At 46.5% G+C, this 13,308-nt stretch overlaps 2 protein-coding genes across 2 annotated transcripts in view; both read right to left on the reverse strand.

The window, feature by feature from the left end:
* Positions 1 to 5,870, reverse strand: part of SLCO5A1 (solute carrier organic anion transporter family, member 5A1) — a 145,771-nt gene extending 139,901 nt beyond the window's left edge. Inside the window, exon 1 of the mRNA XM_009995597.1 lies at positions 5,863 to 5,870. Coding sequence (XP_009993899.1) covers positions 5,863 to 5,870 — 8 coding nt within the window. The remainder of the gene's footprint in view (positions 1 to 5,862) is intronic.
* A 496-nt stretch (positions 5,871 to 6,366) lies between these two features.
* PRDM14 (PR domain containing 14) overlaps positions 6,367 to 13,308 on the reverse strand; it is an 11,832-nt gene continuing 4,890 nt past the window's right edge. The window contains exons 2-7 of the mRNA XM_009995598.1: positions 12,901 to 12,960; positions 12,665 to 12,822; positions 12,215 to 12,485; positions 10,501 to 10,703; positions 8,735 to 8,836; positions 6,367 to 6,594 (exon numbers count right to left, since the gene is read on the reverse strand). Coding sequence (XP_009993900.1) covers positions 6,367 to 6,594; positions 8,735 to 8,836; positions 10,501 to 10,703; positions 12,215 to 12,485; positions 12,665 to 12,822; positions 12,901 to 12,960 — 1,022 coding nt within the window. The remainder of the gene's footprint in view (positions 6,595 to 8,734; positions 8,837 to 10,500; positions 10,704 to 12,214; positions 12,486 to 12,664; positions 12,823 to 12,900; positions 12,961 to 13,308) is intronic.

Consider the following 13,308-nt stretch of genomic DNA (forward strand, 5'->3'; position numbering starts at 1 on the left):
TGTGTGTGTGTGTACTAGAGTAGCTGTGTGAAGGATGACTCTAGTTCTGAAAGTAAGGGGAAAAGTCTTAGAAGACGAGGCATGACTTAAATAGAAGCCTACTGTAATCAAGTAGAGTGATAAATACAGAGGTATCCATGGAAGGTTTCCTACCACTCTTGACTATATGTCCATCAAAACTGAGAGGAAAACTGATTTTGAATAGCAAGGGTCTGGATCAGCCTTGTTACACTGTGTGGAGCAAAGACACCCATCTCTGGCCTGTCTGCTCCCCTGGCTTCAGAGCCATAGTGTGATGCCTTCTAACTGCCAGCACAAGGAAGGGACCCTCAGGGAAGGTGGCTGAAGACATATCAGGAAAGCAAGCATTGCTGCTGTCCAGAGCAGGACAGTGTCTCTTTCAGCACTTCACATGTATTGCAGAGGGGAAAGTCCCCAGCTCTCACTAGTGTTCTTCAGCACTGCCATCTCCAGAGTTCAGTGTTCCTGTCTTGCCTGTCACTGGTAACAGCAAGAGCAGGATGCTCCCAGCCTGTGCTCCCACCGCTGCACCTGGTGGGTAGGTCAGTGAGAAACAGCCACACAGGGGAGGGAGGCTCAAGAAAGTGAATGGGTTCCCCTTTGGTTGTTTCATTGGGGTTTTCATACTCCTGGGGGGGGAAATAAATAAGTAAAAATTCACTTTTAATTAAAAGAGTCTGAGACTGTTGGTGAAACTGATACTGCAGAAACACACGTTCCTGTGTGCTGCCTTCCTGCTCTGTAATGGCTCTTGCATTAGGGACTGAGGAAGGGGCAGGAGGGGCTGGGAAGGGGCTCTTGTTGTCCATTTACTTTAGTAAAGATTGCTATTGAATGAAACCTTTAATGGGGTGTTTGTGCTCCCAGTCAGCTAAGAGCTCAGAGCTTGTGGCAGAGGAGTCCTTCCCTCCACCTTGACAGCTATTAGAGAATCAATACAGGTAACCCCTCAGCTGGCCTCGGCACCCGCTGCCCCCCGGTGCTGCCCTGGCCACTCTGGTGGGCTCACTCGTGGGAAAGTGAGACTTCTCCAGGGAGCAGCCTGTGACCACATCCCCACCACCACTGGGCCAGCGACCTCTGCACCACTCCAAATCTAGTGGTCCTGGAGGAAATGTCACATATTTATCTTGAATTAAAGCAAAGGATGGACTCGATTCTTTCTCCCCAGGGAGGATGGGCTCCACAGTTTTATTACACTTTATGGATTGTCTGTGAATTCTACCTTTTTGACCAGTGCAACCAAATAAGTAATCCCTCTCCCCATCCTTGACAGAGGACGTTTCCTCTGCTACTGCATTTCTGTTCATGACCAAGGTGTCTCCTACTGGCTCTGCCCAATTCCCCGAAGGGAGAGACTGGAGAAACTGAATTTTCTCTCTGGTACTTTGCAGACTGATAGTACCATTGTCATGCTAAGGCCTGTAACACTGTCCTCCACCCTACAGAAGTGCTGATTTAGACACAGGTTAATCCTGTGAATTTAAACCTGGTTTGCCACTACTGCAAAGCAGCTAAGATGGGGTTTCCAGGACAGTGACTACAGCAAGAGCTGGTGCAGAGTGACCAGCTGGAGGTGGATGTGGAGTAGAGCTGTTCCGGTCCTGCTGTAGGACAGACAGAGGGGCTGCAGTAGCTGGTCCCATAGAAAATCTAGATGCATTTTACACAGTCAAAAAAACAGGACAGCAGAGTGCAAAGCCAGAGTTTTCCCAGCTGCCCCAAATGTGCCCGAGGCGCTGCACTATGTGCATTGAAGAGGGTCAGAAGGGAGAAGGTGCAAGAGGATGCGAGTATGTAAGGAGAGAAAAGGAAAGGAAGGTGACTGTCACTGTGTCCACTGTGGAGACACGTAGGAGACTGAGGATCACAAGAACTGGCTCTCCTGGTGAACTGTCTCTCTTGTTTAATGGACAGTTTGGCACTAATCAATATTTGTTTGTGGCATTATCTTCAATTCACTAAGCTCCTTGCTGCTTTTCTCCTTCCTCGGTGGTTAACCACCTCTTTCTCCTCCAGTCCCCCGGGGACTACAGCGGGAAAGGGGGGATGGGTATCAGGCGTTTGAAGAGTGGGAAGATGCCAGAGGCAGCAGATGTCGGTGGGCCGGTCTTTTGTTCCCTCCCACTAGCCAGCCTGAGCCCTGGGACCACCTTTTTGTTTTTGTCTCATCATTGTAATTCACCAAGGAGGGCCTTTTCAGGAGTTAACTTCACACACAGCTCATCTCTACCCCACAGTCTCAACAAAACAGCCAAGATTGCCCTCATCCTCTGGTTTCTATTTAGATCACTTTCCATTTAACATTTTAAAAAACCTGTCTCGGTTAATGCAAAGCACTTAAAATCAGCTAGTGCCTTACAAGTCTGCTTGGTCTCAAAGACTCAGTTTGCTGCTCCTTGGCAGGAGCATTTTTAATCCTAGTTAGAAGAAGAGCCAGAATGCACAGGTACATGTTTGGTAATCCTTTGCCTTGCAGAATGCAGTGAGAATCATCCCCCAGCCAGGCAAGCCATGTTACAGCCACTGCTGAAGCTAAACGGAGTCAGAAATATGGGTACTTTTTATACACAGCATATTGCTATAATCACTGTCATGGAAAACGGCGCTGCCTTCCTATACTTGATGATGGCAAGAAGGGAATGGGTGCAGCATGCAAAGCCACAGCCTGGACCCTGAGAGACCTGCAGGGACAACCTGCTTTCTGCAGCCTCAGCTCAGAAATAGCCAGCAGGAGCATCGAGTACCGTGGTGTATACTCAGGGGGCTCCTAACAGCTGGGGTTTCCCGTGAAAGAACTGAGCCTTTACAGTTGGCTCGGTCACAAATACTCTCCCTTCAGCTGACCCTGCAGTGCAGCCTCCTCCGTGCAAGTGGCTTTCTGCGCCCTGCGGGCATCCCAGGAACCTGCCAGATGAAAAACAGTGTGCACACATGCTCCCTCCCTCTCCTCCCTTATCGGTGTGTATATTAATATCCAACCCCCTGCTAAGCTGGCCAGAGCAGCTCTGGGCTGTTGGCAGCTTGGCCGCAGAAGGCACAAGTAAATGTGCAAAGCCTCGGGGTGGGAAACATCAGCTCATCGGATGCAAACAGGGCACACATACACTACACGGTGTACAGGGGCATTCCGTAATCTTTGCTACACCCTGTCCAGCAAGGATAGCAATGTCTGCACTGACAGCGACTGCAACTTCCTTGCAGAAGTCAATCTGCCGCGGGCTGGCGGGGGGAGGCAGCCCAGCCTCTCCCCAGCCTGCTGCGAGGTCTGCTGCTGGCCAAGTGCCACCCCCCACTGCTCCCCAGCCCCTGCACAGCTGGGACTCCCTATTCAGAAAGGAGAGGACGATGCTACAGGGCAGTTAAATACTACAGAGGAGTTAAATGCCTTTCTTAGTGCTCAATCCGGATCCATCACCTCGGTTGCAAGTGGGACTGAACTCAATCCAGAACTGAATGGCCTTGTTTCCATGAGCTATTGGGGCACTTAAGGCACAATCCATCAAGGCACCATCCATCAAGGCACCGGGTGTCTTTCACTTCTAATGTAGTCAGCTGCCACCCAGCAGGACAAGGACTGTAATTCCTAGCAACAGACAGTTTGACTCTGTAATCACTTACAAATGATGCAGAAAACACCCCTTCATTCATTTGCTGGTACTTTAAATATACAACTCCAATGCACCTGGCAAAAAAACCCATATAGCCCATTAAGAGCACATAACCTCCAATAGTTTATTTTCATCCTTTGCATGAATCATAATAATTTTAATTAGAATTAAAATTTATATATACAGGTTACATGTGCAAGACAACCAGTATCTTCAGTCACAAGTACAAGCAAAACTCTTCACATACTCTTTTACAGACAATTCCTCAAATGCCACAGAAGGATACTTTTATTTTAATACAATATATTTGGTGGTTCTTCAAGCAGAAGGAAATGCACACAGATAAAATGCACCACTTAAATAAATAAGCCTCTTTTGCAAGAACTGAAAAGATTGCCTGCATGGGAAGCTAACCATGCATTTCATAGCACTTCATTCATAGCCATTCCTAGTTAATTTTGTTACTAAGTAGTTGACGATTTCAAATATTGAGTTGCTTATGGGACTAAACCAGCAAAGTCTTCACACATAGAATTCACATACAACTAAGATTCAGTTTCCCCACTTGTCCTTCAGCAGTTTGTTGACATAAATACTATAATTTTCTGCTCAGGAGTGAACTTGGCATGTTTAGAGCTCACCAGTTCAGCTTTCAATACGTTCAACAGTCAGCCTGCTGTATTATAGGAATCTTTACTATTGAATTAAGCAAAACAATATCTTCATTCTACCCTAAAACCTACATGTATGTACAATACTAATGGCTTGCTTAATTCAGATATTGCCTAGTGCTGGGCCTCAATATTTTGCTTACAAGTAAGCGGTTCCATAAATATTTTTAATATATTTTTACCATTAAAACAATGAGGACAGAGCAACTTAAGCAACCATAAAACATATCAAATTAGTGCAAATCAATAGATATTTATAGGTTAAGTGTCTGCATGATGTAATGAAACATGCAGGTAAGATTTTTTTCAAGTTCCAGGCTGTATTGACAGGTATTTTTACAGTTGGCACAAAATGCACTTTGGTTCTCTTATACTTACATGCAGTCCTTTTTAATTCTACCTGAACTGGAATTTTAAGAGAACCTCAGTATTCCAGTAACATCTCTGTTATTCAACCACTTCCAGCAAAGGCTTTTATTATCCTTCCTGAACACAAAATACCCAGGCCCACTGACACAGGGAGCCCCTCAGATGCACAGTCCGCTCTCCATCGTTCTGGCTACACAGTGATAAGCAGCTTCTGCACCAGTTACAGCACACCCTAAACTGAGTCATCTTTCAGACTTTTTGCTAAGCCTCTGTCAAGCTGAGATTTCACATTGCCAGGGTATGCCACTGTTACAGATTCTTAACAATTCTCAAAATACTTGCTTTCAAGACAAGGACCTCAAGGTACAGCTAAATGAGCAGCTCTTTCTATCTATATATATAAAATAAACCCGCATTTTTATGAGCACTGTTTCTTTTTGAAATAAATCAATGGGATACACACAAATCACTCCTGACTTTCTTGCAAGGTCAGTGAGAAATGAAGGCTGAAAGCTTTATGCCCTCCCATGGAGGCAAATGTATTCCCCTGGGGTGGAGAGGGAATTTCTCATGCAGAGGACTTCAGGGTAAGTCATGGCATCAACTATCCTATACTTTAAATCTTAAATTCAGGGTTGGGGAAGGGAGTGACCCTCAGCAGCCATCCTACATAGAGCCAAGAGGAGGAAGCAAAGAGAGTCCACCCTTCATGCCAGGACTTAAAACAAAAGCTCACCTTGCCAGGAGAGCCAAGTTATGGGGAAATTCAGATAGAAGAGCCTAGTGGTGGGCTCATGCCTGCCTCTGCCTGTGCTGAGCTCACAGTGCAATACATCTACAAAGCAGCTTGAGTGCTCATGACCCACCTGGGAGGTACCTGGTGCTTGGGAATATCTTCACATTTGGTCCTAATAAACTGATAAGGCAAAGCTAACCTCTGCTAGCTTTCATGACAGGTGTGCAGCTACCTTGTCTTACACCCTGCCCCTCTGCCCCTGGGCTAACTGGGGTTCAGGGTCCTCTAGAAGATTTGGTGGTCTCAGTGCTCTGGAGCTCCCTGTGTCCAAGCAGCCAAGTGAAGGAATTTAATGCCCATATGCTGGACCAGCTGCCAGTATCTCTGAGGCAGTTCACATTTCAATAGAACGGCGTTTAAAGGCTTGCATATTAAGGGGAAGTAAACCCCTTACCTGGTCATGCACCCAAACAAAACCAATAGTTTGAATGAGCTTTGGGAAACACGCTTTATAAAAATGTCCCTCACACAAGCTTTGATATGGACTATATCAGGCAGCCCATACATGTGGTGCATTAGAGGAACGGAAACAGTCCTCACAGTGATATGCATGCACAAAAGGTCCATGGGAGGTGAAATTCCCTCCTGCCTGTATTGCCCTTTTGTGGGAATGAGGGTAAAGGATAAGAAGAAAGAAAGGGTGAGGTAGAGCATGTTGGACTTGACCCAAGTGTAGCATGAAGATACCTACCGTGGCAAGACACACTCCTGTCCCCTGCAATCAAAAACCATGCCCATTGTCTGGAGACTGGGCACACCTACAGAGGTGCTTGGGACCTGTTCTGTGAGGCTCATTGTCACCTCCTGCGGTGGTGACACACACAACCAGGCACAGAGACATGCACACAGACTGATACACACAGGAAGATGGTCCAGGACTCATCCACAGGGCTCTTAACTAATGAGCAGAGTGAGTCTTCATGTGGAAGTGGTAATCCTCCTGCTCTGGGAAGTGCTGGCCGCACACCGAGCACGTGCAGCCCTTCTCCTTGCTGTGCGTGCGGCGCACGTGGCTGTCGTGGGCGGCATGGGAGGCGAAGGCTTTGCCGCAGTGTTTGCACTTGAAGGGCTTCTCCCCCGAGTGCTGGCGGATGTGAGTGCGCAGGATGCTGGATGCTGTGAATGCCTGGCAGGTGGGGATGGGAAAGAGGGGAGAAGGAGTTGAAAGCAATCTATTTTCACATACCTAATCCCCAGGTTGAGCTAACCCAGACCCTGTCATAAGCAGTGTATCCCAAAAGTAAGTCCTTAAAGATCCCACATCCTCAGATAATTAAGAGAAAAAACAAAACATCCTGGCAATGAGAAGCAAAAGTCAACAGCTACCACACTCAGCTCTGCAGTTATGGCTTAGTCTGTGGAGTGAAATGAAGCTCAGAGGAAGATTCCTGACCAGAGACGCCAGTAAATATTCTCTACATGTCAAAGGATAACAAGTCAATATTCTGTTAATTAGCTTTGCAGTTCCTTTGTGTTCAGGAGACTTAATGCAGGTTAATTTTCAGAGTTAAGCCCATTCATGCTCACACATACTGGCTTGTGATTCAGCTAACAGAATTCATCTATGTGGTCAGTCCAGCATCCATCTTCTCAAGTTTCATTTTCCCACTCCATCATACTCTGCTCTTCTTGGAGTTAGACATTCCAGCCTGTTTACTTTCTCCCCTCTTGGATGCACAACCACACTTTGTCCCCCTCATAAAAACTCTTCCTGCATTTGGGGAGAAAACCCTATAACCAAGAGCAGGAATGTTGCAAAGTTGCCCATGTTTTCCTCATTTATTCTTTTCTCAAGAGAGACAATTTCAGGTTGTCCACTATTTGCAGACCGTGCACAAAAGTATCATCTTAAACCCAGTTATGTTGCTGAACCATCACAACTAAGTTTTCACAGTAAAGAGCAATACATCTCAGACAGCTTTTCACTAAGAACCTTAGTGCACAAACAGATCTGAGAACCCTACAGAGAAGTCCCTGGAGATGTTTATCAACAGGAACAAAGTGTGCTTGAGGGCCAGGAATGGTGATCTTGGCCCAACACTTTTCCTTTAATCTCATGATTTCACTGAGATAGTGAGCAAAGGGGCAGGGAAAGCAAAGCTGCCCAGAAGCAGTCACTGTTTGAGGTAGAAAAGGCAAAGAATTGTAACTGTGTAGGAAGAGCTGGTGAGGATGCTTTAAAATAGTTCCTGGTTTCCCACATGCAGAAATAGTGGCTATGTCCCAGGACAGCTCCAGCCTGAGGACTAATCTGTCTGATCTGCAACAGTCCTAGCAGAACTGTTAGTGGCTGGTCAATGGTCTTACACATTGTAGATGTGTTCACAGAGCAACATACAAAGCCCTGTTTTCTCTTGCTGTGATTCAAAGATTAAAAGGATGACATTTCACTGGAAACTGCCTACATGTGCTCAGGATGCCTGGGAGAGAAAAAACATAACTGAAAGGAGCTTCTTCTAAGGTTCTTTACTACAGAGCACCTCAACTTTGTGTTAGTCCATCCAGTCATAAACAAAGTAACTTTCTCCAGTATCAGGAGCATCTCACTATAAGCTGACCATGCTTTCTGCATTGCATGGACACACCACAGCACCTGGAGCCCTACCAATACTCATCCAGCAGCAGCCTCTACATCCATTCCCCATCTGCTGAGAGCTGTCACTGCTCTCACAGGCAGAGCTCACCTGAACCCTCCTTGCTGTGAAGTGTAGCAACAGCTGAGCATTTTTGATCAGTGCTATATGGCTCTATTCTTGTTTTTCAGAGGAAATCTCCATGTCCAGTTGCACATCAATTGCCTTCTTGCAAGGTTAAGCTTGTGGGCTCAATCTGTTTGCTGCACTCCAGAAGCAGTGTTAGTTCATAGAATCATAGAATCCTAGTTATATAAAAAAACTACCTATCTGATGAAAAAGTGGAATATTTTACTAGCTGCCTGCCTTGGATGGTATTTGAAATGCTCTCAAGCTTTTCCAGACCATATCCCCATAGCAGCTCTTTGAGCTGGGACAAAACAAATTCCACATCAGATGGAGACTAGACCCTGTTCCTTTAGTCTCAGTTGGCCCTACCACTTCACAATTGTGCCCAGAACATTTACTCATTCATTTAGTTATCAATGCAAATAGAAGGCATTTTCTTGAAAGAAAACAGAAACAAAAACTGAAAAAAGACAATGGAGCATGGAAAGTCAGACCCTCCAGGTGTGGTGGGATGCTGAGTGCAGCAGGGGATGCATGGAAGGACAGGAGAGGGCTTTGCCTTACCTTGTTGCAGTAGACACATTTGTAGGGGCGCTCCCCAGAGTGAACCCTCATGTGTTTGTTCAAGCTGGAAGACTGAGAAAAGCTCTTCCCACACACCGAGCACTAGGGAAAAAAAAAAAAAAAAAGAAGGTGGGGGGAAAGTTTAAAGGAAGCACACAACAGCATAGCTGAAAAATTAGGTATGTGGGTTGATATGTGCATGCATTTTCTTACATAAAATTCTGGATGTTTTTATCTATACATGTACATTTATGGTATGTCCATATAAACTTGAATTTCAGCAACAACAATCTGAAATAGAATTTTAATCTGGTTTTAAGAATAGATTGTTTTTTAAAGAGAGGAAATTAATGCAAAATGTCAAAACTTTTCTTGCGTGTGGTTAAAAGTGTTTTGTTAAAATTCATCCTTTTTCAAAGCATCAACAGAAAATATTGTCAGTAGTAAAAAGATGAAATAATCTGTAAAATCATTATTTTCTTCAAAATGTAAATCAAGCTTCAACTGCTATTTTTATTTTTTACTGAAAATATAAAACTTCCTTAAAAAACCCAAAATACTTTAAGAGGACCTCTTAAAATAATAACAATGTTGTCAGTTGCACCACTCAGCCCAGTTTTGTCTGTCAGAAGTGCCTCTCCTTAGGAGTGAAACAAGCAGTACTTGATCCTCCAACCCTTGGAGCTGCTGCCTTTACCATCAGTGTGGTGTGTGCTCTGGGGCTGGCAGCAGTGACAGGACAAAGCCCAATTCAGAGAGAGGGGACTGAAGTAATTGGAGAGACTTGCATCAATGGAATTTTGTAGGAGCCCCAAAATAATTTTCCCCCTACAATAATTTGAAATAAATCATCTACCATAAGCTTAAACTAAACTAAGCAAAGACTAAACTTGAAAGAACGTGATTATTTCTTACACATTTTACATCTTTTCATTTTGCATATTTTTTTTAACTTGTTTTACGTCTTTGCTTTTTGAGTAGATCTTTTCTGCTATAAAGGCAATTACTCAGAACAAGTTTCTCTTCTTGCTGTTTTAAAGTATGTCTTTTGCATGCATTAAAAAATAAATGCTCTACAAAAGTTAGTGGGAAAGAACTACATTACATTTAATGTCTTGTATTTAATAGAATTATCTTTGTGTTACTAAATCAATGCAATATTCTGAAATTGTAATATTGCTGATTGCAGGACTATGTAAAAAAATAGGTATTTGGATGATTTTCTGGACTGATTTAACTGCCATTTCAAGCACTGGAACTTGCCCTTCCCCAGCCTTTAGGAAAAGTCCGATTTTTGTTTACTAGAAATGAGGCAAATATCTCAGCAAGGATTTCCTTCCAGGAATTGAAAATCTGCTCCATTTTGAACTTAAAACATTTTTAACTCCTGTAGATGTCTGTCAGTTTTAAGACTGAAAGGGGACAGCAAAGGACATGGGACATCATCTCTCCTGATGATCACCTTCAAACACAATTTCGCCCCACACTGTAAGAAAAAGTAACAAAACCCCACATGTAAATATAAAAAAAAAGCCCTGGAGAAATACTGATATTATTTAAAGTCTCATTGAGACTGTGGGGTTTATTTTGCCAATATAAATCCATTAAATTCTTCACTAAACTCTGTCTGCACAAGACAAGCTCTTCCTGTACAGGCAGAGCATTCCTTTCAGGGAACTGTCAGGGATCTGGAGGAGTGGGAACAACATCAGCATCTTACCTCATCTCAGAAAGACTCCTTAAGAGAGACCCAGGAGCAGGCTCACCTTGTGAGGTCTGTGCTTTTCGTGAACGTGGAGAATATGGATCCTCAGCCTGTCTCTTTTTTCAAAGGATCGGTTACAAAGGTGACAAGGAAATTTGCGGTCCCCCTGGTCCACGCAGCGAGTGTACTTGAGGTGCTTGTCCCGGTAGTACTTGTAGGCAAAAACCTTGCCGCAGCGCTCGCATTTAAAGCTCTCCCCGGCTTCTGTACGGCAGAAGGGAAAGTGCCATGACCCCGTTACACCACAGCAAAAGGGGGTAATAATTTCTAATCTCCTTCCTTGTAGGAGCTGTTACCCAACTGGGAATTTTAACTCTTGGGAAGGGTTATAATAGTAAATGGATTCTGACAGTATCATTAACAAAACACACGTCGGATCTCTTAAGTACCCGCACGGCTGCGCTTGCCTTTCTAAGGGAGGGGAACAACCTAGAGGGCACAGCCTGATAAAATCACTGGGTTTAGCTAGTGACTTCAGCAAAGACAGGATTTCATCCCCTTAATCCTCATAGACGGCGAGCAAATGTGTGAAAAACCGACGCACGGTGCCACAGAGAAGAGTCTCCCCACACGGAAACATTGCCAGGTATTTCTTATCAGTATTGTCCGTAAATTTGACCTCCCATCCCCAAAAGAAACAAAATAATCTGCACATCTTTTATATAGTTTTTAAAATACTATCGAAGAAAAACACGTTTATTTTGTTTTCTTTTGTGTTTCAAACTGTTCTTAACCACCGAATTTAGCAACAACAGGGGAAATGTTTCAAACGTTTACACACCCTTCTACATTTAATAAAAGGAACTTTTCCATAAGCCTTAAAACGAAATGAACAATTTACCAGCTGTCTGAACCAGGCAGCTTTCCGACAACAGCTACACAAAAATTTCCATGCCAAATTTCCATGCCAATTTGCTCCTCTCCCTCACTGCTCCACCCAGCCCACTCACCCCTTACCCACTCCAGCTCTTCCTGCATTGGCACAAATCTGCTCTCCCCGTACATTAAGTATTGCTTACAAGAACGTCACACTTTCTGCACATTATAAGCAGAACTACTCCTGGAGGAAGTGTATTTGACGTTTCTTCTGCAAGCAAGTGTCAGCATTACAGGATTGGAACGATTTCGGTCGGCTCCGTTTATGGAATGTTAATTTCACGCCAGGTAACATGAAGTTTAGAATAAGACCCGACCAAATCAGGAATGACCCCCAAAGCCCGTCTCTTTCCAAAACAGGACTCCCCCTGAAAGACCGTAGCTGAGGAGCTGAGACAAGACCAGCCCAGCCTCACCAGATGTTTTACAATCGCCAGATGAACATTTCGAACTCCCCGGGGAAACACGAGCGAGGAGCAAGCTGCGGGGCAGAAATCGGGGCCTCTTGCTCCGAGCTATCAGCAGCCCTTGGGGCAATCCCCCGGCTACCCGATGCCGAGGGGAAGCTGCTCTTGGGGGTGGCTGGAGGCTGTAAGTTAAAGGGGGGGACGACGGCCAGGTTCCCGGGAAGGCGGACAGACCCCCAGGCTTGGGGCTGCGGGACCACTCACTCCGCCACCGGCTCACCGAGGGACTGGGAAGCCTTCAAAGTAAAACACGACCAGAAAATACTGATGCCAGAGTCCTTTCACCTCCCTTAACGCGAATCTGATCACAGCCAGACACCAGTCCATGGGAATAAGGGGCAGCGCCCCTCGAGGGGCTGCTGGCTTGCTCACCTTCGGGGTTCTGCGGGGGTCTCTTCCCCTCCGGCATGCCCTTCAGGCTGATGGGGATGCCCAGGAACTGCACGTAGCAGTCGCCGTACCACACTAGCAACTCCTGCTTGGGCAAGATTTCCTTGCAGCTCTCGTAGAAGATTTGCCCCTGGCACTGGATAGCCGTCAAATTCTGCTCCTCGGGGAACCTGGCGCAGTTCACCAGCGACATCCAGTTGCCAGAGGCGCCTTTCCCGTCTATGAAGTGGCTCAGGCGACCGTATTCAAAGATCTGGAGAGAAGCGAGAAGCTTATCAGGTTTGACTCAACTCTTGCAGCCGACGACCCGCTCACACCAATCCCACCACCCATCCTGGGCCGTGGACCCCCTTGCAGGCTACGGGCAACCAAAAGCGTCTCTCAGGCCCCGTTTTAAGGGGTACAGGGGGAGCCCCGCGGTGCCTCCACTACCTCCCACATCAGCGAGTTGTCGTCGTAAGTCTTGATCTCGCTGGTGTTGACCACTTTGCCTTGAAAAGGGCCGAAGCGGACTCCTTTGGGGATGGGGTCCGTGCAGAACACTCCGAGGTGAGACACATCCCCGTATGCCACCCGCAGCACCGACAGCCCTGCGGGGACAGGGCGGGCTGAGCGCGGCTGGGCCGCGGCCGGGAGCGATGGGTGCCCAGACAGCTCAGGGCCCTTACCTTCGGGTAGCTGCAGCGAGTCCTTGTCGAGCAGCGGGGCGGAGGAAGAGTCCGGAGCACCTGCAGAAGAGGGACCCTTCTACAGCCCGGCGCCGGCCGTGCAGGTGCGGAGCCGCGGGAGAGGGTCTTGCCGCCCCCGACACCCGTCGCAGCCCAAATTATCCCCTCGTTCTTCCTCGGTGTGTGCTCGTAAAGCAAGCAAACCGCTAAGAAGGGAAGCTCGACGTGCCCCACACCCCTCTAGGGACTGTTCCAAAACCCCACCACACACCCGGCCTCAAGGAGCAACCTTGCCCCGGTGTCCCTCTCGCAGCCCCTTGCCCTCACGCCGCGGCGCCCTTACCTGGGCTGGTGGGGGGCACCCGGAGCCCCGAGATGGCGTGCAGGCTCCCGGCTGGCTGGCTGCTC

This window comes from Chaetura pelagica, unplaced genomic scaffold (assembly GCF_000747805.2).
Source record: "Chaetura pelagica isolate M959 unplaced genomic scaffold, ChaPel_1.0 scaffold83, whole genome shotgun sequence".
Lineage (NCBI taxonomy): Eukaryota > Metazoa > Chordata > Aves > Apodiformes > Apodidae > Chaetura > Chaetura pelagica.